The 25000-nt window shown below is 38.2% G+C and overlaps 1 protein-coding gene across 2 annotated transcripts in view; it reads right to left on the reverse strand.

The window, feature by feature from the left end:
• Positions 1 to 25000, reverse strand: part of ADAMTS6 (ADAM metallopeptidase with thrombospondin type 1 motif 6) — a 187089-nt gene that overhangs the window by 8851 nt on the left and 153238 nt on the right. For both annotated transcript variants that reach the window (XM_068423111.1, XM_068423110.1), the window contains exons 20-22: positions 14557 to 14686; positions 10856 to 11060; positions 3479 to 3655 (exon numbers count right to left, since the gene is read on the reverse strand). In XM_068423111.1, the coding sequence (XP_068279212.1) occupies positions 3479 to 3655; positions 10856 to 11060; positions 14557 to 14686 (512 nt within the window). The remainder of the gene's footprint in view (positions 1 to 3478; positions 3656 to 10855; positions 11061 to 14556; positions 14687 to 25000) is intronic.

The following is a 25000-nucleotide window of genomic DNA, read 5'->3' on the forward strand; positions in this document are numbered from 1 at the left end:
AGGCAGCTGGGAGCAGTCTCGCAATTACAGGGCCTGGTTGTTGTGGGGGATTTCAACTACCCTGATATTTGCTGGGAGGCCTACTCAGCCAGCCATCCTCAGTCCAGGAGGTTCCTCCAGTGCATTGATGATAACTTTCTGATGCAAATGGTGGAGGAGCCAACTAGGAGAGGAGCGCTGCTGGATCTTATCCTCACTAACAAGGAGGGTCTGGTTGAAGAGGTGAAGGTTGAGAGCAGCCTTGGTTGTAGTGACCATGAGATGGTAGAGTTCAGGATCTCATGTGGCAGGAACAGAATAGCTACTAGAATCACAACCCTGGACTTCAGGAGGGCCAACTTTGGCCTTTTCAAGCAATTGCTAGGGGAAATCCCATGGGACAGGGTACTAGAAGGTAAGGGGGCCCAAGATAGTTGGTTAGCATTCAAGGACTGCTTCTTCCGAGCTCAAGATCAGAGCAACCCAACAGGTAGGAAGTCAAGGAAGGGTACCAGGAGACCTGCATGGTTAAACAGGGAGCTGCTGGGCAAACTCAAGTGGAAGAAGAAGGTATACAGATCATGGAAGGAGGGGCTGGCCACTTGGGAGGAATATAAGTCTGTTGTCAGAGGATGTAGGGAGGCAACTAGGAAAGCTAAGGCCTCCTTGGAATTAAACCTTGCAAGAGAGGTCAAGGACAACAGAAAGGGCTTCTTCAAATACATTGCAGGTAAAACCAACACTAGAGGCAATGTAGGCCCACTGATGAATGAGGTGGGGGACATTGCAGGTAAAACCAACACTAGAGGCAATGTAGGCCCACTGATGAATGAGGTGGGGGACATTGCAGGTAAAACCAACACTAGAGGCAATGTAGGCCCACTGATGAATGAGGTGGGGGTCCTGGAGACAGAGGATAAAAAGAAGGCGGAGTTTCTGAATGCCTTCTTTGCCTCTGTCTATACTGTTGGAGGCTGTCCTGAGGAGCCCCGGACGCCTGAGGCCTCAGAAGAAGTCAGGATAGAGGAGGAATCTGTCTTGGTAGATGAGGGCTGGGTCAGGGACCAATTAAGCAATCTGGACGTCCATAAATCCATGGGCCCTGATGGCATGCACCCGCGGGTACTGAGGGAGCTGGCGGAAGTCATTGCTAGGCCACTCTCCATCATCTTTGCTAAGTCGTGGGCATCGGGAGAGGTGCCTGAGGACTGGAGGAAAGCGAATGTCACTCTAGTCTTCAAAAAGGGCAAGAAGGAGGACCCGGGGAACTATAGACCAGTCAGCCTCACCTCCATCCCCGGAAAGGTGATGGAACAACTTGTCCTTGGTGCTGTCTCTAGACACATCAAGGATAGGGGGATCATTAGGGGCACTCAGCATGGCTTCACCAACGGGAAAGTCATGCTTAACCAACTTGATAGCCTTTTACGAGGACGTTACCCGGTGGATAGATGATGGTAAAGCTGTGGATGTGGTCTATCTCAATTTCAGTAAGGCGTTTGACACGGTCTCCCACAGCATCCTCGCAGCTAAACTGAAGAAGTGTGGTCTGGATGATCGGGTAGTGAGGTGGATTGTGAACTGGCTGAAGGAAAGAAGCCAGAGAGTGGTGGTCAATGGGACAGAGTCCAGTTGGAGGTCTGTGTCTAGCGGAGTCCCTCAAGGGTCATTACTGGGACCAGTACTATTCAATATATTCATTAATGACTTGGATGAGGGAATAGAGTGCACTGTCAGCAAGTTCGCTGATGTCACAAAACTGGGAGGAGTGGCTGACACAACGGAAGGCTGCGCAGCCATTCAGAGAGACCTGGACAGGCTGGAGAGTTGGGCGGGGAGTAATTTAATGAAATATAATAAGGGCAAGTGTAGAGTCCTGCATCTGGGCAAGAACAACCCCATGTACCAGTACAAGTTGGGGACAGACCTGCTGGAGACCAGCGTAGGGGAAAGGGACCTGGGGGTCCTAGTGGGCAGCAGGATGACCATGAGCCATCAGTGTGCCCTTGTGGCCAAGAAGGCCAATGGCATCCTGGGGTGGATTAGAAGGGGTGTGGTTAGCAGGTCGAGAGAGGTTCTCCTCTCCCTCTACTCTGCCCTGGTGAGGCCGCATCTGGAATATTGTGTCCAGTTCTGGGCCCCTCAGTTCAAGAAGGACAGGGAACTGCTAGAGAGAGTCCAGCGCAGAGCCACGAAGATGATTAAGGGGGTGGAACATCTCCCTTATGAGGAGAGGCTGAGGGAGCTGGGTCTCTTTAGCTTAGAGAAGAGGAGACTGAGGGGTGACCTCATTAATGTTTATAAATATGTAAAGGGCAAGTGTCATGAGGATGGAGCCAGGCTCTTCTCAGTGACATCCCTAGACAGGACAAGGGGCAACGGGTGCAAGCTGGAACACAGGAGGTTCCACATAAATATGAGGAAAAATTCTTTACAGTGAGGGTAACTGAACACTGGAACAGGCTGCCCAGAGAGGTTGTGGAGTCTCCTTCTCGGGAGACATTCAAAACCCGCATGGACGCGTTCCTGTGTGATATGGTCTAGGCAATCCTGCTCCGGCAGGGGGATTGGACTAGATGATCTTTCGAGGTCCCTTCCAATCCCTAACATTCTGTGATTCTGTGATTCTGTAATAATTCAAATCTGCTAGTGGACTTTTTTTAAGAAAAAAGAAAACTGACTTTCAAACAAAAATACTTTGCTGTTTCAAAACATTTTTTAAATTTCTATAACTAAAAAGTGGTTTTAGTATAAAAACAATTTAAGATAAACGTGCATCTGAGCAACCACCATAAAAGAAAAGCCAGTTAGACTGTAATACCGCAAATGATTGTCCCCTGGTTAGTTAAGCTAAAGTGTTTTATTTTCATTAATGGCATATTACTCAGCAAACTTAGAAACTGAAACATTCATTCATTATTTTAAAAACAGGCTATTTATCATAATTGAGAAGCAAAACATAAGGAAAGAAGGAAACTCAGTATAACATATTTAGAAATACATAATGGCAGCACTATTCAGCCTGTCTTGTAACAATTTAGCTCCTTGTCTGGTAATTCAGCATATTTTATGTAAAATTATACATATATCAAAGTTTTTTTGGCTGTTCTCTCTCTTTCTCTCTTACTAAAATAGGAACTGGCTTTGTATTTCCATCACATTTCTCAAGGAAGTTAAAAGTGTTTTAAAAATACTAAACTGCAACATTGCTGTATCACAACATCCCCTTCCAAAAAGACTCTAATAAGGACTATTCAATTTTTAAAAAAATGCATACAGAAACTCATCCAGTAGAAAGAAGACTGCTGTCAGCAAATCCTTTATAGTTCAGTGGATAACTATCATTCAGAATCACATTTCAATCTGAGATAAACAGGGGAGAAGCTTTTGCTTCAGTCACATGAACCATCTCTTACCCATTTCCAGCAACATCTTATCCTTAGAAGGTGCTAATGTATAGGAGCCTAACAGCAATAAACACTTGTATGAACTACCTTACCTGTCCCCAGTCTCCAGTAACCCAGCGAGGAGGAGGACATCGGCCTAAACTACAGCGGATGCGGACTGGTGGCTTGCTTTCCTCTTGGCACTGCGCAACTGGAAAAGTTTTTAAAAGATCACTGCTTTTGCACAGCACAATTCGGTGTTTGAATCCTGGGCCACACTTTGGTGTGCACTGAAAAAATATTGATATAAATAAATAATGAACATCTCAGTAAAAGTCAATAAAGTGTCAGAAATGTTATTATGGAAAACAGGAGAATATATTTATGGTCTTGTAACTAAACTACAATCACAATTTTCCCAAGATGATAATGATAATTTAAAAACATTTAGAAACACAAACATGCTGACTGACGATTGCTTTATTATGTTCAAGTTTTTATAAGTTTTAATTGATTGAAGTAGATTTCCTTTGCTATTTATATTTAGGTTATGGTGTTACTATTTACACTTACATATAAAAGCCTCTAGGTTAGATTTAAGAAAAGCACTTTGCTGCAAAGTAGAAAGTTTAGTGTGCATTTCAGAAATTACAAGTAGAACTCTCGTTCTTAAGATGACCTTAGTACAGTCTTTCTCCACCTCACTTACAGACTACTGAGCTATAGTGAACACGTTTTTCCTCAATAAACATATAGGAAGACAAATGCTTTACTGAATCCCACAGAAACCAGACTATTCAGATAGAAATACTGTACCCTCTCCTACAAGGCATGCTTTTCTCCCCTTTCCTATTTAAATTTTAAATCTGTTTTCATAGAGTTCTTGTTTTTCTTCCTATGACCACTCCTCTGCTCATTCTAACAGCCAGCAGATAATAAAACACTAATGTGAAAAGAAGCAGGTCTGATGACCTCTGCTTTTCCTCCTCTTTCTTCATATTGGTTCCTGTACTCTTCTTCCTTTCTGCTACTGACTATTAACTGTCATTTACATTAGCACAACAGCAGACTGGGAAGAGACAAGTGCTAACATGTGTTAAAACTCAAGACCTTCCCCAAATCACATCGCATAACTTTAACATCTGACCAGAAGATTCTGCAAGCACAGTTTTAGAATTCCCTTTTGGCATGTTAACCTTTATCCCATAAGCTTATCTGCAGTATTTGGACCAGAATCAGTTTATAATAGCATAAACCTTACATATAGATTATGCTTAAACTTGTCAAGAGTGGAACTGCCTTTCATATGAAAGAAGCTATAGAGACAAAACATTATGTAGGAAGTAATACTATATGGAACTGAAGCAATATTCCACAGGTCACACACCAAAGGCCTTCCACACATCCACCACAGGTCAGTATATAACTGAGGAAAAAAGAAAAACCCCTAAGACTAATTTTCAAAAAGAATTACTTGAGTGATCCAAACTTCACTGTTGTCTGCCTAATCCTGAAGCATCTCTGTCTAACTGAAAGAAATTTTAAAACCGTTCCACAGTACTATGTAAGGTATCGATATTCCCTATACATATGTAAAAGTCTATATATATACACCTCAAAACAAGATCTTTAAGAAAATCTCTCAGTGGGAGCCACCTAAACTAGTCAATACAGAACGGACAGGTTTATCCTACATCTTACCTCTGCTTAGATTTAGGATGTTAAACCGGGTTGTGAAGAGATGGGTCCTCCATTTGGAGTTTATAATCCAGAACAGTAAAATGGGTATATAATCCTTTTCCTTAAAATTTAATCTTTCCTATCCTATTCTGTCCCTTCCTATCAAGGTACTGCCTCCTTATCTACAGTAGTTCAGTGTTCAGAATTCGGATACAGAATAGCCAGGTTCGATCATTCTCATACTGAAGGGGCTTTAACCCCAAATCTTGTGTACCCTAAGTAACTGCCTCCTAGAAAACTAGGGGAAGGAGGGAAGTAAGAGAAGAAAGATCTCTGTCTCTCCAGATGAACTGCAAAAAGAATATTAATGTTAAATAGAGACCAAAAAGGAATGACAATGAATACGTGAGATCTTCAGCATCATGATCATTGCACTTTGGAGAGAGTCTGAAGAGGGCAACGAAGCTGGTGAAGGGTTTAGAGCGCAAGTCTCATGAGGAGCGGCTGAGGGAACTGGGGTTGTTTAGCCTGAAGACAAGGAGGCTCAGGGGAGACCTTATCACTCTCTACAACTACCCGAAAGGAGGTTGTAGCGAGGCAGGTGTTGGTCTCTTCTCCCAGGTAACAAGAGATAGGATGAGAGGAAATGGCCTCAAGTTGTGCCAGGGGTGGTTTAGAATGGATATTGGGAAAAATTTCTTCACTGAAAGGGTTATCAAGTATTGGAACAGGCTGCCCAGGGAAGTGATTGAGTCACCATCCCTGGAGGTATTTAAAAGACATGTAGATGTGGTGCTTAGGGACATGGTTTAGTTGTGGACTTTGCAGTGCTAGGTTAATGGTTGGACTTGATGATCTTAAAGGTGCTTTCCAACCAAAATGGTTCTATGATTCTACGATCGTAACTCCTCAGTTCTGGTCCAAATTCCATGGAATGTTGTGTGCATTTTCTCCCACAAATACTTCATGTAAAGTGTATGACTTTTAAGTAGGAGCTAGAAGCAAGTGTCCCTTCCTAGCTGAGTGCTTAAAAATCCCTTGCACTCAATCTGTTCTTCTCAGTGACTAAGCATTCTGTCAAAAACAAACAGAAAACAGACAAGGTTGAAAGGACCTTGTCAAAAATGTCACAACCCAATGTGCCTATGCTATTGCATAATCTCTAGAATAATAAGAGTAATAAGTAAGAGTCTGAGGATCAAAATTTGAGTTTAGGTGCATCCATTTTCTAGTCCTGCTTGAAGATACGTTCTTTTACCTACCTCTAAGCTGCCATCTGAGAAAAATCTCCTTTCAGCTACTGGTACCAGAAGAAAACAATGTCCCTTAAAAAAAACACTTTTTTAGAGTCATAGTCAAAATTCCAGTAAATAAGATGGACTACACCCTGTACCCAGAAATGAAAGTGAAGTAAGGAAATAAGTTGCCTACAAAAATACTGAATCACCAAAAATAAAAAGCGTCAGTAAAATTTAACAAAAAATGTATGTCTCCAAAGCAAATGCAAGACAAAATACCCAGACAAACAAAAACAGGGAAAACTGTCTTGCATTACTAAATGCTTCTAGAATTCTTGACTCACTCAGTGGAGGTCATGACTAACAGTAATACGAATGAAAAGTAAATGGGCTTGTCTAATAAGGCTATTCTCAATAAATTCTTAGATTATTTTTTTGATGGTTCATTTTATTACCTGCAAAAATATAAAAGAAGTAATTTGCAGTGGGCAGAATAATTCAGTCAAAGCTCAACTATTGCAAAGCATAAAAAATTTTACGGTAAAACTAACGTTACCAGAGAATGACTACATTCCGCTGGGCAAGACACTGTTAGCTTTAATTATTATTTGATAAAAGCACTTCTACATTCTCCTAAGGACTTTATTTAACCTCTATGTTTACAAAATATTTTTCTTTCTCTGAACAAAAAGATACAGAACTTGTTAATTATCATTGAAGACTAAAAAAAGTCTAACTACATTACACTCAACAAGGGCATTAGCATATAAAGAGTTCTGTAATTGTTTAATTTGTATCACTTATTGCTCGTTTTGAGTATGAAAACAAAACTGTAGAACTTGCATTCCAGAGAAAAGTAGCAAGGTTTGCCATTAGTTTGAATGGAAGTAGTGTTCAACTCTTTACTTTTTGAGCTCACTCTTGTTTTCATTTTCATGCTTCTGTCAAAATATCATATAAATACATCTATATACATGCTTATATGTATATTACTATAGGAATTTTTTTAATACATAATATTTCTGGGAACCCTAAACAGAAAAACAAAGTCATTTTTCTCATTATATTAAAATGGTATCATCAGTCAAGACCATTTGCCAAGCTACACCAGGAAAATTCATACCGGAACGCAGCTGGCACTTTCTCACAATCCTGATTAAATACCATCACAACCGGAAGTTTAGCAGAGACTGAATCTTTAGATTAGAATGATTTTGTTCAAAACTATAATATGGTCCTGCTGTATAGAAGGCTGGATACGAAGGCCTTAAGAAGTTGTTCAAGCTCCTTATGAGGTTGGCAATGTTGATAGCTCCAAGGATGATGTATTAGTGAGCAATGTCTCAAGGAGGTAGCTAAAGGGCAGCAGTATATAGACAACATATATCTATGGCTCTGTAACTTGTCATATGGATACTATTATTTGTTAGTACAGAGATGATACCTAGATATTCCAATCAGAAATAAAGTACTGTGATAATGGATGCAAAGAGCTTATAAACTATCATCAATGCCACAGACGTGGTATGATAGTCTTCAACTGAACAACCCCTCCCACTCATCCATTCTTTGCTTCTTACTCTTTTCCCTTCTGCTCTAAGTCAGATTCATTTTCAAAGGGCTGGAATACACTGTACTGTTTCAGGCAGGGACCGGGACTATTCAATATCTTTTCTGCCTTGATTTTGGTGCCCTACTTCTTGTGTGAAATGCTGGCTAACAGTGGGGTAAAAAAATATTATTCTGCATGTAGAACACCACACACTTTAAGACTCATTGTACCATTTCTAGGTTTCTTGAGGTCCTGATCTACACTGAGAAAAGCTGCTGAAAGAAACCAGTTTTCTACAGGTTTCACGATATAAAGCTGAGAATTTTTTGTAGAACCGATTCCAAAAAATATCCGTTATCTGAAACTGAATAAAACTACAGACACTTGAGGTATAGTCTGGGAATGACTTATCTGTTTTATGATCATGGCTTAGTAACAAAACCTGGTACAAATAACAGGAGATTTAAAATATAAGCAAAAGCATCTGTCCAATAAATTAATGAAAACAAAAAATTTCAGAAGTTCAAATTATATTTTAGAGGATTTTTCTTTGATATAAAAGCTCACTAAAATGGCATTTCTTTCATAATTCCTTACAGAACAAAATCAATTGAACAGTACAGCAAATTGACACATATTTCTTTTGTTAAAAGAAAAATAATGTGCATAAAAATAATTTTTAAATTGTCTACAGAAGTAGTTTCTTCTGTACCTAAGAAGAACAGATAGACATTATACAAGTGTGAAATTTAGGCAGCAAGGAGATGAACAACAACAGCTTCCATGGCAGCTCACAGCACTGTAATTTAACACATAGATATTACTACTTTTAAATACTACCATAATGCTTATACTATTATTAACTAATAGCGGATGAAGTCTCCATCCCTGGAGATATTAAAAAGCTGTCTAGACATGGTCCTGGGTAACAGGTTCTAGGTTGCCCTGCTTGAGCAGAGCGGGGTTGGACAAGATGGCCTCCAGAGGCCCCTTCCAGCCTCAACTATTCTGTGATTTAGCAAGCTATATTACCTGTATTAACAAATTATGTTAACAACTGTTCTGTACCACTTCTATGGGTGCTCACAGTGAGGCTAATAGGCTTCCTTCTTTATGCTTTGGATTTCCAGAGACTATAACAACTTTTGGAGCTAAAAGTATCTGTGCATAGAGAGATCTGTGCAACTACAGGCACATCAGCCTTCTTTATAGCACCCAGTGATTTATCATTTACTTTGAATGAAACCCTGTTTAAAGGCAAGCAAGTAGACAGAAAATGGGATACAATGAATCATGAGCATATCATTGGTAATCATTCCAGTTTATTCTAATAGTCTCCTTTCACTTTTTTAGACAAAGCAAGTGCAACAGTTCTAACCTACCTGGGCTTCAGAAAAGTATTTGAAAGGGGGATGACAACTGGGTAAAGTTTAGGATTTGTGAGGTGCTACCTGCAAAGATCTTCTAGGATCAGTCATAAGACTGATTCACATTTCTTTCCAGTCTACTTAATGATGTTCAAACAAAAGTAGTTTCAGTTGTTCAGTGTTTCTGAAATAACTGAAACTACCAGATAGCACAAGTAACTAACTGACCTTGATGCTACAGAGGTATGCTCTACAGAAAGAACTGGGCAACCATGAAGACATTAAGAACTGAAATGAAGTGAATTTTGGCAGTATGACATGCAAGAGCATGCATTTCCAAAAAAAAAAAAACCAAAAAAAAACCCCACCAAACAAAAACCCAAGAAATGAAAAAAGGAGGATAAAGAGCTGGATATATTAAGAGAGTGTAAGATGACTTTACATAATCAATATGTGACATCTGCAGAACAGAAGCAGCTTATCTAGGGCATACTGATAAACAAGCGCAACCTCCTCTGGGATAATATATACATTTAACTCTACTCATCCATTTCCAAAAAGACGACTTCAAACTGAAACATGAAAGCAGAATGTGATCAAGATTAATTCATTTCTGACAAATAACAGCTGCAAAGGAAGAAGCGCTGTTTCAGATAACAAAAGCAAATAGGCATAAACTGGCATGGAACTAGAACATTAGAATGCTTCTTGCAATTCAAAGATTGAAGTTCAGGAATAGTTTTCAAAGAAGCAGTGGGACAAACCCCCAAATTAACTAATTTTAAAACATAGTTTAATCAATTTATGAAAGCAATTATATGATGCAGCTGCTTTGACAGCAAGGACACAGACCTAGAAACTCAGGAAATCCTAACTTTTAAGTACTCCAAAGGGTACTTTGAGATAAAAAGTGGGGTGAGATAGGAGTCCAGGATATCAAGGATCTGCAAAAGGATACAGACATTTTTGCACTCTGATTTGCATGTGATGCAGTCCCATTCAAATATATCTGCCTTTCCTTTCAGATGCCCTGGTTCATATTTTTCAATTTTAACACTTGAATCAGTATAAGCTATAGGATAAGCTTGGCTTGTATTCTAACAGATATCACTGTACTTAATGACATATTTTAATAAAGAGAATACCAACTTTCAGGTCTGCCTCTTGAGGCATGTTGCTAGGAAAGGTTATGCTTTACATCAGCATGGTTATTTCAGGAAAAAAAAAAAAGCAGTTTATTCTGGTTTCTGATCTTGTAAACCCATCGTCTCTACTGTCCAGCTATTTGCCTGTTCAAAAACCAATGGAAATTCCTTTTTTCTTTAAGACATATTTATCTCATACCAAATCGCTATTCTAGGGTTTTTTTTGTTTCATCAGGTTTTTTCACTACTTTACTATTCTATTTTGTATTTTACTATTTTTCTACTATGATTAATAAAAATAGGTCATAATTGTTCGACAAAAAAACAGAACTGACAACATAGAAGGAAAGAAGAAAGAAAAAACTGCTTCAATACTAAATGTATGGGGTTTTGAATTTCTTATTAATCCTTTACTTAGCAAGCAGCAATAGAAAACGTACTAATATTCAGTGGTTAGAGCTCTTGCCTCCACTATTACCAGTGAGCTAACACAGCAAAATTTCCTTACTTCTGACCAGTCCAAAGTGACCCACTGTGGGGGACAGGACTGATTGTTACAGGGCTCTTTTTCAGTAGGTCGGTGCGTGAAACAGTTGGTATTGTCCAGTGTCTCCTCCTCAGAAGGTCCAGTCTTTCTGATACAGAGAACTGTTCGTGAACGCATTCCTCCATCACAGGTCTTACTGCATTCTGACCAATCTCCTATAAACCATCTGGATAGAAAAAGTTAGGAGACTCAGTTAATGCATTTCAGAAACAGAGTAGATAATTGCACAAACGCAGAATCCAAATAGTTTAAATTACTAAACCTAAATCATTGTTAACAATACACTTATTCACAGCGAAATAAAGTAGCAACTTATGGGTCTTTTTACTGAACATTTTAATTTATGCCTCACTGCAATCATATCTTCCAATAATACTACTACTTCCTATTTTTCTAGCGCAGCAGTTTCCAGCCTAGGCTATAGTCATTAGATAGGAGTGTTGAGCCTGACAAAACTGCAGCTATTTAAGTAGATTTGTACTGGACTTGCCTGAAAGTATTGCTCTGAAAGTAGTTTGCAACTGGAAATGTTTGGGAACCACTGCTGTAGGTTACAGAACAAGTTAAAAGCCAAGGCGGTTGCCTCTCTAGTATCATTACAATAAAATAATTTTATCTCAAAATTGGGCTTTCTTAGAGATAATTCTCATCTGATTATGAAACATTTCTAAACTTTTTCATAAAAGGCTATACTGAAATGCAAAATATTCTTATTTATTAGAGTAAGTAAAGCAAACACTAGTGAAACATGAATTTATCACATAAAAAAATTACCTCAACAAATATTTAAAAAATTTAAAGCACTGCATGATAACCGCTAGAGGAAATTTCTGAGTGTTCGCATGTACACAGTAAGAGTCAGGAGTTGTACAGTGTATTTAGATTACTTTGTGTTGCCACAGAGATTAAAGCAGCTGTTAATCTGGCTATAATGTTATTTATTTTTTTTTCTACTCATGGTAGATGGTTAATGCAGCTCAATTCACTGGAAATACCTCTTCGCATTGTCGAGCACATTTGGTCTTCAATATTTCATATGTTGATTAGATACACTTGCCTGAATCATCCTTGCAAAGGATGAAGGTGAAGTCTAGTATGCTGTCACATGTTGCCAACATGCCAAAAATGCCAGGCATGTCAGTCACTGTGGATGTTCCTGGAGGTATGCTTGGAGCTGCCTCATAAGTTTTGTCATTTTCTGAAGCCTCTGTCAAAAAAATGTGCTGCTATCCTGTCTTGTGTTACAGTCTGTGCAATATATTCTACTATAAACTTAGATCAATGCAGCAATGCAAACAAATATGCTATATTCTGTCATTAATTTCCTAACAGAAGAGAATTAATTTGTGATTCTTCACTACCAAACTTATGCTTTTACCACAGCAGGGAGAATTAGCAGCTCTTCAGAGATTTGGAGAGGCTAAAGTGTTAATTTTTAGTTGGTACTATGATTTGCTCAAGTGCATTCTCCGGTACCTTTTATGTTTATACTGTATGACAAGACAGCACTATTCCTAATTCATATGACTATGGAAGTTACCTGTATCATTTCTTGAAATGTGGAACTTCAAATTGTGAGTAAACATAGTCTTTGCTGCTGCTTAGTGACATCCCAGTATAATGTAACTGGCATTCATTAGGAAGAGTAACATTGTCTTAACTTTTGGTATACACCACAGGGAAAGCAGAATTGTGTTAATTAAAAAAGGAAGTATTTGGCCACTCTATGTAAAGAGTAAGTCTTACTGGGTGATAAATCTTCCAGCCAACAGGGTCAAACTTATTCGGGTAACTATCTGTTATTTGAACAGTCTTCTTCTAAACTATTTACAGGATGAGGAATCAAGAATCCTTCCTTAGGAGTTTGGCACTTTGTATTCACCCTATGGGGAACATCAGAACAGATGCAGATGTGGGCTGACCTGCTCTGACATATCCAAGCAGATGCTGATTAATACACACCATCCACTTTCTGAATCTTGATGACTTGAGTTTCACCATGTTCATAAATGTCCCTGCTGTACTGGATGGAGAATCCAGAAGTGTCCTGCTTTGTGCATTGAGGTTTTTTTCTTGTTTTCATTTGTTAAATAATGTCAGTGCAAAAAATAAAAATTAACTAGTTTAACACTACTTTTTAAAGTGCTAATTTTTTAATAGTTAACTACACAAAGGAAGAGATAGGGGTGTGTTTGGTAAAAAGGAACTGACCAAACCATGACCACTTCCCAAGTTCTGCTCTTGATACATGGTGTTAGATTTTAGTGCACTTATAGCCATGCTAAACAGTGTTATCCAAACAAAATCCAAGTGCATATCCTTGCAAGGTAAACATATATTTACATATAGACTGTGGAGACAATGATTTAGACCTACTTTAGACCTGTTTGTAAGACAGCACATTCACATTCAAACACACTCAAGGTGAGAGCAGTGTAATGGCTTCACTTCTGTTTATGTGAAATGAGTATGGTACATGACACGGGGGGAGTAAGTGTAGAAGACATTGCTCTGCCATCCTGCACACCAGGGAAGCAGCTGATCTAGGAAGAAAACTGGCTTCACGAAGACCTGTTGGGATTTTAATGCATTATAGTCTTGTCTCATTCCTCCCAGTGTCCTTCATGCTACAATTTTACAGTTTTTAAGAGACATTAAAGAGAAACCACAGTATTTCTTTAATGTGAAGGATCTACATTTGATCAGCATTCATGATTTTCATGCCCAATTAGAATATAGCTACTGATTATCACCATACTTAAACTAACCAGAGCTTGTGAATCAATAAACTATTGTATGTCTTCCATCTTTTCCACAAGTTTTGTTTGTCTCAAAACATAAGAAGGAGCTGTTGTGTATATGCTGAAATTATGTTCTAGTGCAAAGTATCACAACTGTTTCTAAACAGCTTCTGTAATAAGATTAAGCTATGCTATAGGTCCTTGCCAAATTTCATTTTTGAGCAAACGAGCTGCTGTGGTTTTAATTATCTTTTCAATATATAGCACACAGCTATCTTTAAAAATAAAACTAAAGAGGCGTAACCAAGTAGGCACCTAATCCTAAAGGCACACAGCTTTACTGGACAACATTGAGTATCCTGGAGAGAAAGTTGTTTGACAAAACTATTATCAGTAAATGGTTTGATTTACTAAGCAGTTTCTATGTTTGCCATTTCTCATGTGAACACTTCAACCCAAAATTTAATATAATATACTGAAAAATATGGCAAACATTTAGTATGTAATATAAGTATCTATGGCAAAGTTAGTCTCACCTCAAGATTCTTTTGTCATTGTGCCTTCAGAATGGCCCCAGTTCTACTCTGAGCACTACTCACCACAACTGACACTTACACCCTAAGAAACTGCTTTGCTAGTATCTTTTTACTTACAATGTCTGAGCTGCTTTTTGAAGTTTAAACCACCGTTCCTCAGTCAAATCAGGTCTCCTCAAGGTCAAAGTATGTATTTTCCACAACCGATTTTAGAGGAACAAGAAACCATAGCCAAAAACAAAAACCAAATATCCTGTCTGATGAGACAGGACCCTAATACTAGATTAGAGTTTTACACACATTTGGTCAATAGCCTTTATTATAGATTACAAAGACTTTTCTATCTATTCAAAACACATGTCCATTTTAGTGATTAATGACTTACTCAGGTGGGCAAGGCTCAATGTTGCAGGCTCTTTGGTTTTCTGGAGGCTTACTGTCAGGGTCACAGTGATTGTTTTGTACAATGGAGTTGTCATCCAGCCTTTTACACACCACCTCTTGTTTCTGAACACCTTGGGATGAAATGAAACACCATTAATTAATCATTCTTGCTCTTCTACTTGTTGAGTAAAGGTGTATTTCACCTATTGATTATTAATCCTACCATCCTACTTTAATTGGCTGAATGCTCCTGGGGTGTGAATACCAATCGACTGAATGCCCCCTGACCACAATAAATCTTTCATTTTCCTTCAATTTTAGGCCAACCCACTGAGAGAGGATTTAAAATTGCTGTTGTTTTCTAAAACAAAGGGAATATATTTATAGATCTAGTAACAGATTGTTTTTATTTGTACATTGCAGAAAAGCCATTTTCTGTCTACCCTCCTCTCCTAGTAAAAGACACTTAAATTTCCAAAGAAAACATCACCAAATAGAATGTGGTCACACTTCAATGCACAATTATTGTTTATGTGGTCTGGTTTAAAATAAACCAGCCATACTTGGAAACAGTATTGCATTTTTATATATGTCATCCTATAAACATTTTCTTCATTAAAAAAACAGAAGTATTATTCATTCTGAAAGATGCAGTTTGTCTCTGTAAATGCTCATTTTGTCTGGCACTCCCAGCTCCTCTTTCACTGTTAACCATCAACAGGGGTTTAGAACTGATTATTATTCCCAAAACTTAATGACATATCACTGCCAAGGCAACATTATCAGGTAGCGTATTAAGCAGATTTTCTGATTTTTTAAAAAACAGGTTCTAAAGAAAGGCATTAAAGAACCACTGATATGACAACAGTGCGGCTCAGAGTATTGCTGTAAACAGTAGTACACATGGTCGACTCCTCTTTTTAGAACAAGATGTATGGTGTTTGCTAGCACTAAAATACTGAATCTGCAATTCATATGCAGTTCTTATTGAAGCTGAATAGTCATAATACTGAAATAATACGATTATTTGTATGATAAAAGTTGAAAAAAGCCCTGAATATGTCTTAAAAACAGAAGCAGTTATTTAACTTTTTCCAAAATGTGAAATGCATACAATTAAATATGCATTAAAGCATCCTGGCTTCAAATATCTGCCAACTTTACATTACAGCCCTCTCTTCATTTTAAGACGAGCTTTTTATAGGAGGTAGATGTGCAGTAATAAAATTAATTCTTTAAAAATGTTTTTCAGACACTAAACATCCCACTGAAAACATGGGATTTCTTTCATCAAATATATGTAGTCTTTTTGCTCATTTTAAAGAAGCTAAACAACTTACCTTGCAATTGCTTCATTTGTTATTCATTATGGAAAAGAATCAAATCTCCTACTTTGGTGCCTAAAATGTGACCTATACAAAATTCAGGTTACTTCCAACAGTGAGTCAATCCTGGCCTTGAGATGCCTGAAGTTTGGCCCACAAAGCATCCTGCTTGGCTATGAACAGAAGTCTCCCAATCTACACACAGAGGCATGTGGAATGTCTTCATGATGTTATGTGAGAAGGACATGGGGAAAATGGTAACCTCCTTTTTCATGAGTCTTGAGGATGGCATGCACTCCCCTAGGAGGCTGCAGATGCAGGAATAGGAATGATACCTTCTCACCCTGAGGGGATTACTAATTCCCATGAGCACACTGTAACTTCTGTGACTTACTGGTTAATTTAGCTAAGGTGGCAAGACTGTGGTTGCTAGTCTGTAGATTATTTCTAGTTTTTATTCAATTACAGTTTGATGTAAAATGACTAAACCATCTTGAGAGCAAGGATGAAAATCCATACCTGCCTGTGCTAGATGAATGTCTTATTTTCTGGTTACAGCTTAAACACCTTTCTTTTCTTCCTGCCATGGGCCCCATGAATCTTGCATACCCGGCTGCACTGTGGCCCTGAATGCTTATTAAAAAGATCTTCCCTTTCCCTACCCTCTCAGACTCCTCAAATTTCTATGGCACATAGTTACAAGTACTCTTCTGGAGATGTACTCCCAGCTGAAATCTCTTCACTCTGCAACAGGGAATTGCTGTTCAATATGTAACTTTCATGGTATCCTGCAAAATAAGGGTATTATCCCTCACGTAAAAATAGAGCCTTGTTAATTCAAATACTCTCAGGAAAACTCAGCAGTCTGGATCCTAAGTACATGAAAATGTTCCATGTGTCCTCAACTCCAATGTTCATTTTCCTGACAAGCAGGAGAGGAGTAAGATTCATCACTCAACATACTGTTTCTTATAGGATGCTTGTTTAGCAGGTGAGAACTTTGTATCAACCCTCAAAATCACCTGCCTCTTCACCTTAAAATCATTAACCATGTTGAGACCAAAGATACCTAGTGCTGGAGTCTTCACTCCACTGCAGCACCTAAATTCAGAGTCCGGAGCTTTGCTGCTGCGATATCTCCTTTTTGATTACGGCTACACATAACCTTCACAAAGTAGGCACTTTAAATCAGGTTGTAAATCATTTCACTCACATGATATTTCAGGTTATCCATAAACATCACAATCATTTTAAAGTAAGTTTTATTCATGAAAAAGATACTGATTATTATGAGACATACGTCTTACAGGTGAGCCAGGTAAACCAATCACCTTCTTCCATTTGCTCTTCTTTCTACGCATATCTAGATGCCACATTAGACAACAGTATGCACCGCTAAACAGCACAGAAGGCTGTCAGACTGTTTTCCAAGTGCATCCTACGTAGACAAATCTACATGAACAAGCTAGAAAGAAAACACTATTTCTGAACAGTATTCAGCCTCCATTTTTTCACTAATTTTCAATTGATGTGCTTTACTTATTGGAAAAAGATAATTTTGCTAGATAGTTAGGTCCAGGTGGAATTGACAAACAACTCAAATAATTAGCTTGGGGGACCCTCAAGGGCCTGAAGTACATGTCTTCACAGCTGTTGGTTGACTGTGTTAACATACAGATACTCTCTTTCAGATATTCATCCACTAGGTATCAAAAATTTTAGAGCTTCACATAAAGATGTTCCATTTATAGCATCCTCAGCACCTAATATTTCAATTACATGAAATGATATAAAGCTGAAATTCAGTGAGATCTTGCATTATAAGGGCAATTAAGTAACCTTAGAACACAGGAACTTGGAACATACAACTAGAAGCAACACCCTTCTATTGCTGGGAACCACTCTATGTAACCCTCTTCATAAACTGATCAAGCTCCACTTTAAGCCCAGGTACATTTTTCTTCTCTGAACTTCACACCTGTGACCACTATAAGCATTCCAATTTCCATTCTAGATGCATTTATTGTCAATTTAATTTTTAAAATTCAAAACAGTCTTTCAGTTTAAGTAACTTTATTGTGTTAACCAAGTCACCTCTTGCAGTCTCTGTGTTGTTAGACACACCATTCCTTTGGTCAACCTCATGACACTTCTGTGCATCTGCTCACACCTGAGTTTATTACAGCCACAACACAAACTCTAGCCAGTACACCAGAGGGATTTTACTACTGCCTTATCCGGTGTCATTAATACTTTTAAATAAATACATCCTAAAATCAAATCTGCCTTTATCATGACAACATATCCGAGTCTTCCCCATATGTCTCCTAGCGATGCACTGTCAGCAAATTTCATCAGCGCTTTCTAGTTTTTATGCTGCCATCAGAACAAGAAAAACTGAAGTCTCATGAGTGATGTGGAAGGTCTTTAAGAAGCCAACTAAGCTTTTTGACCCAGTAATTTACATTTTAAGCATGCCTCTTGTCTACTAATCTTTTCTAATTCTTTTTACGTGTAGGTGACAACAAAAGCCTTAAGCCTTACATCAATTAATTTACTACATTTCCTTGGTCTAGAAAATAAGTTACATATTAAAACATATCTGGCTAGAGCTATCATGCTACACTTTGCCCCATTTATCACTTATTTCTAGATCCTTATACTTTTCTTCAAAATTTCAAACCAATTAGTAGTTCAATGTTGTATATTTTTTGATATATATATACATACACACACACACAGAGTGAGAGATTATTTTCTCCAGTTCTCTACTCCTTTAGTACTATTTTAGTAGAGAAAAGACATATCAATTGTAGCATGAAAGAGAGAGAAAAATGTTTACCAGATTAGGCTCGCCTTTATCATATCTTCCTGTGGTTCTTGACAAATAAGTGGAAGATCTAAATATTTGAGAAGCTGTGACAAGATGATTCACTTTAAATTCTGTAATCTATGCAAACACTGCCAACAGACGAGAATAATTAAAATCAGATCTGACAACCTGAGTAGGAGTATCTCTTCTGCAATTTCCTACTCAAATTTCACCATGACAAGAAACAGTATTTAAAAGGTCTAGCCAAACAGCAATGCTAGTAAGATGGCGCAGCTAGTTGGCATAGAATTTATTTTCATCTCTGACTCATGAAAAATTATTTATCCTTCCTATCACAAGCTACCTTGATTCTCTTGGTGGCTGATAAAATAGGCTGATTGTTGCCTTCATAATGCTACTTCCATCAAATATAATTGCTTAAAAATAATAATTTATACACACTTTAGAATTAAGCATTTTAATGATGCATACCATTCTTGCAAATATATTTATGGGATAGCATAGATACTAATGTTATGTTTTCATTGAATTTCTTACTGGCATCAGACCCATTTCCTTCTAGGCTTTGGCTAAAAATTGGCAGCCTCAGTAAATTCATTTCTGAGGAGCTGTGTAATAAGAAAGTATTCTGAAGTACTATGAACACAAAGTACCATTGTGCTCAGTTTTCAAAAAAATTTGAGTCAGACGTGTTATTTATTGAACGTTGGTCAGGTAGCATATCACTCATAAGACAGTATTCACCATTATTCACTCACACAATGAAGAATCTTTAATCCATGCCAGGAGATATATTAAACCAGTTTTAAAATGTTCTGCAGCATCTTACTACACAGTATGAAAACTTTACATCATTGCTCTCTAATTACAGTGTTATTTAAAATAAAATCTCAGAAACAAAATTCAGATTCTAACTTCAAGACAAGAAAAAGAAAAGGAAAAAGCTAGAAGTCCAGTTTTTACCCAGACAAGAGCTACAACTTGGTTAGGCCCTGTGGGCCTTGAAAAAATCTTTTTAAATTATCAACTCTTCCCTGAGTATATGGTCTCTCTTAAAATAATCTAAAAAGCACAGCTAAAGAAGTTCATTTAAACTCTTGAGGGAATAATTACAAGCAGTTAGACAGAAACATTTGGGTTTCAATCTACAGATTTATAGTTTATAATAAAAGACATAAAATGTCCTCATGACTGGTCAATGCAGTTCTAATAGAAAACAAAACTCCAGTGGTTTAGTGACCATAATCTCCAGACAACTGAGATGTTTTGCAGATTTTAATTCACAAATAGTCTGCATTACTTTCAGCAGCCAAATTTTAAATTACATGGAGCACATTTTGTTCTTAAATTAAAATTGCAGGCATGTAAATGTTACATCTATTTTTAAAAGCAATCCCAAAAATCGTGGTTTGTGATTGCAACAGTTAATTATAAAGATGCCAGTACCAATATATAGTGAATCCTGCATCACTAAAACTAGTGCATGCTGGTTAACCCAGACATACTTTCTGAGCTCACTCATCAGATCACAAGATGTTCATCACAGAGCCAAACTTACATTTTCCTTGGTGAGGACAACTATGTTTTATTTGTCTAAAGACAGTTTCATAATTCATCTGAGGGCGTGAAAGAAAAACATAGTAGGCACCACTCTACAAAAGTGATGAGCAGCACAGAAAATTGGACAGCAATCAATTTACTTATAATAGTATACTGACTGACTATTTCATAAAAAAACCCATGAATATCTAAGACATTTAATTCATTTGGAGATGAACTCTAATAGAATGAATGAAATCAAAACCAATGCTTAGGATATCTGGTAAATTCCAGATAATAAATGCTGTCATTTGTTGCCATTTCGTGCTAGAATTTACTAAGCATGGAAGAAACTAAAAAAAGGGGGTAGGCACTTATTGGAGTTTGTTTTTAAATGAACAAAAGTAAAAACATACAGAAAGGTTTTTTCCTTTGCTGGATTTTTTTAAACAATACCATCAGCAGTTCTCTTCCTTATTAAGAATACTTATGGATCTGGACAAAGTCATACACTTGCCCTTGGAAAGCTACAAGATAACATACAAGGAAAGACAGGTGTGAGAGTAAATAAACCACAATTCTGTGATCTGTAAGTGGTATGTATCACCCTTTCCTATTTTAGCACTTTCTTCTTCTCTTTCTAGTCCTCATTTTACTGGTTTATTTCCTATTTCCACGTATTCTAGTTTTCCCTTTCTCAGACTTTCTCATTAAAGAATAAAGTAATCAGGTCCTTAAAGAAAATCTTCTATTGTTGTCATCATTTTTTTCTGAATTCCAGCAAACTGTTCATCCATTCATCCCTTCTGAATTCCTTGTGTTCTCTCCTCTCCCACTCTTTCTCTGCATAGATAAATTTGCACTGTACATTCTGGTATTCTCGGGTATTGCTTTACTGTAGTCTTGTCCAAATCTGCCACCAGCTATAAAGACCTGTATGAGATAGTAACAAACTTCCCTTCTGAAAACTCTTGACTCAGGTAGGTACTTATCAATGAACTTTCAGGAAAAAAAGGGAATTAATATGGAGAATACATGTAGCTCAGTTCTACATAATGTTCCCAGAGAGGAAGAACTAGCTCAGATACTATAATTCTGTATTTTAAAGAAAAGTTTTTCAAAATAGAAAATACTGGTTCTAGTGTACAAAAAGAAAAGCTGCAATTCTGGATTTCCAAGCATAAGAACAAATACTAAGAGATATTAAAAATTAATGAAATTATATTCTCATCCTACATATGAGTACGTGAACCCAGGAAAACAGAAGTGTTGTCTGTCACCAGGCAAGCCTTTTTAACTACCTGGTAAATCTGAAGAATCTATTTTTAGAAAAACTTAAGAAAATACCAAAATAAACCTCAGACTTCAGAGCCTTGATTTCTCCTTGGTTCACTGTACAAAATATGATGCTCACTAGCAGAGAAACTATGGAATATTTTGTTCTTTTCTCCTTTAACATGAATTACACTACTAAATACAGAGTTTGCAATCTCTCATGAAAGAAAGACTAACTTTCTTCTGCTTTTTAGAGGCAATCTAAACATGTAACTGTTTGTTCCACAAACTTCAATTTATCTCCCAGACCACTCTGTGAAGAATACCGGGGGAGAAGAGGTATAATGTCTGCCATGTAAAGAGTCCATTGATTTCAGGTGCCTGGCTGAGTTTTCAGAATACTTTGCTTTAATCACACTTCATGCAACGATGAAATTCATTGCATGTTTCAGAGGTCAGACATTCCAGAGAGGTATCCATGTAATGATGAACTGATAATTAGCAAATAAGACTGTAATGTATTCCTTGAGTTGCTCAGTATCACATGAGACCACCACAAGAGAGACAGGAATGGAATCCAGAGCTCTGGCATGACACTGAACTGTCGTTAAGCAGTAAACCCTCCTCCTCCTTCCTACCATTCCATTTACTGTGCTCTTCCTATTCTGCAAAACTGAGACAGGCTCTAGAACAGAGGTCCTGTTTGAAAAGTTAACTCGCTTTTACTGTTCAGATGTGACTCATCAGCACAGCAGAGATGAACATAATATATAAGTCCAGTGGAAAAGACAGCACGTTACCATCTAATTAAACACTGTAGATTGCTCCTAGGTTGCTCCTTGGCTCCTGGTTGCTCTATTTATCCTTCTCCAAGACAAGGCCTACAAGCAGCCCTAGGAACAGCTGAATGCAGTGGATTCCTCTCAAAATACTATGAAGAAGGGACTGCACAAAGATTGGACATTTATGCTATATACAATACTCCAAAACTATTTAAACTTTGCACTGCCAAAAGGCTGCTCTAGCCTTTGTGCTCTACTTCATGACATTCAACACATGTCCTCAAGTTCACAATACAGAAACATCACTTTGGTGGGCTGTAATGCAGTTCTCACCTTTTATTTTTTTGATTCTTTGAATTAAAAAAACATATATCAAGTAATAACTACATTTTAAGAGTCACAGACTTGGTCAAATGGTATGTAATGCAGATACAGTCCATTTGATTTAGAGAGAACTAGACTTAAGTAGTGTGGAGTGACATGAGCTAGGCTGTGACATTCTCTGACAGCCTCAGAGAATGGTCCCTGTTTCACAGTACAGCCACAACTACAGAAAACAATTTAAGACTTCATAGTCTTAAATTAGTCATCCTTAATTCTGTCATTTCCTGGCTTCTAGATACTTGCAAATTTGATCTTCTTTTAAGACAGCTTTTTAAGTGTTACATACACCTAGACAAAAAGACATAACATTAAAATACAGACATGTTCAGAGATGGACAGAAGTTAAATGTATTGATTAGAATTTGGACTCTTCGATGGGTTAAAAACTGTCTGGATGGCCAAGCCCAGAGAGTGGTGGTGAATGGGGCAAAGTCCAGCTGGTGGCCGGTCACTAGCGGTGTTCCCCAGGGCTCAGTTCTGGGGCCGGTGCTGTTCAATATCTTTATAGATGATCTAGACGTAGGGATTGAGTGCACCCTCAGTAAATTTGCAGATGACACCAAGCTGGGTGGCAGTGTCGATCTGCTGGAGGGTAGGAAGGCCCTACAGAGGGATCTGGACAGGTTAGATAGATGGGCCGAGACCAACGGCATGAGGTTCAAGAAGAACAAGTGCCGGGTCTTACACTTTGGCCACAACAACCCCATGCAGCGCTACAGGCTCGGGGAAGAGTGCTTAGAAAGCGGCCCGATGGAAAGAGACCTGGGGGTGCTGATCGACAGCCGGCTAAACATGAGCCAGCAGTGTGCCCAGGTGGCCAAGAAGGCCAATGGCATCCTGGCCTCTATTAGGAATAGTGTAGCCAGCCGGTCTAGGGAAGTGATCGTCCCTCTGTACTCGGCACTGGTGAGGCCGCGCCTTGAGTACTGTGTCCATTTCTGGGCCCTGCACTTCAAGAAAGATGTTGAGGTGTTGGAGCGAGTCCAGAGGAGGGCGACCAAGCTGGTGAAGGGTCTGGAGGGTCTGACCTACGAGAAACGGCTGAGGGAGCTGGGGTTGTTTAGCCTGGAGAAGAGGAGGCTCAGAGGTGACCTTATTGCAGTCTACAACTACCTGAAGGGAGGTTGTAGTGAAGTGGGAGTTGGCCTCTTCTCCCAGGCAACTAGCGATAGGACAAGAGGACACAGCCTCAAGCTTCGCCAGGGGAGGTTCAGGTTGGACATAAGGAAGAATTTCTTTTCAGAAAGGGTTATTAGACATTGGAATGGGCTGCCCAGGGAGGTGGTGGAGTCACCATCTCTGGATGTGTTTAAGAAAAGACTGGACATGGCACTTAGTGCCATGGTCTAGCTGACAGGGTGGTGTCAGGGCAACGGTTGGACTCGGTGATCCCTGAGGTCTCTTCCAACCTGGTTGATTCTGTGATTCTGTTGATTCTGTGAATTTAGATTTGCCTACAGCTTTAATATAAAGCCTATGCTTTGATATAAAAGTATATCTGGCTCTACATCATCTAGAGCTTTCCTGCATCAAGATGGAATATCAAATGATCAAACCTTGATCAGTCCATGCACTACAGGTGAGCTACACCAATTACAATAAGAGGAGGAAAATGTTAATGCCTTTAAGTTCACAGTCTGTCTCAAAGTCACTATAATTTTTTAATCTCATAAATAAAAAGTAATTTCCATACTAATATTCCTCACATATGCTTATTGCCCTTTTTTCTTTTTTTTTACTTTTTTACTTATTAAACAATTCTTTAACTGTTTAATACTTTGTTATCCTTTGATGTAGAGCAAAATGTCTCTTCTAATGACAGAGTTCAAGTAAATACAACTTCAACAACAGACTTCATAATGAATCCTATAGAAATAAACAAAGCCACGCAGTGGTTTCATTTCTAAGTTTTCTCAACATTTCATATTTATATTAGCCAAATCTTCCACTTTTCTCTACAACCTTTGTCTCCCTTTTCTTTTTCCCTGACTCAGGTCCTTTTTAGAACTGTGTCTTCTTTTGGCATACAGTGAAAAGTGTTTCATAAACTGGGGGGAAGAGCAGATACTCATATGGAGAAAGCAGATACAGTTTTTAACATGAATTACAGCTACAATGAAATATTTATTCCCTGAGCACACAGCTCACTGAAAGTAAGTGTCCATAGTATATCCTCACACTAAGCTGAAAGAAAGGAGAGAAAAGTGCCTGGTTTAGCCACCATAAGCTACTGAAGAAAATCCTCCCTCCCCTCCCCCAAAAAGTTTCAAATTAATAAATGTATGCAGTTTTCAGGAATTCACAAAT

This window comes from Nyctibius grandis, chromosome Z (assembly GCF_013368605.1).
Source record: "Nyctibius grandis isolate bNycGra1 chromosome Z, bNycGra1.pri, whole genome shotgun sequence".
NCBI classification, from domain to species: Eukaryota; Metazoa; Chordata; class Aves; order Nyctibiiformes; family Nyctibiidae; genus Nyctibius; species Nyctibius grandis.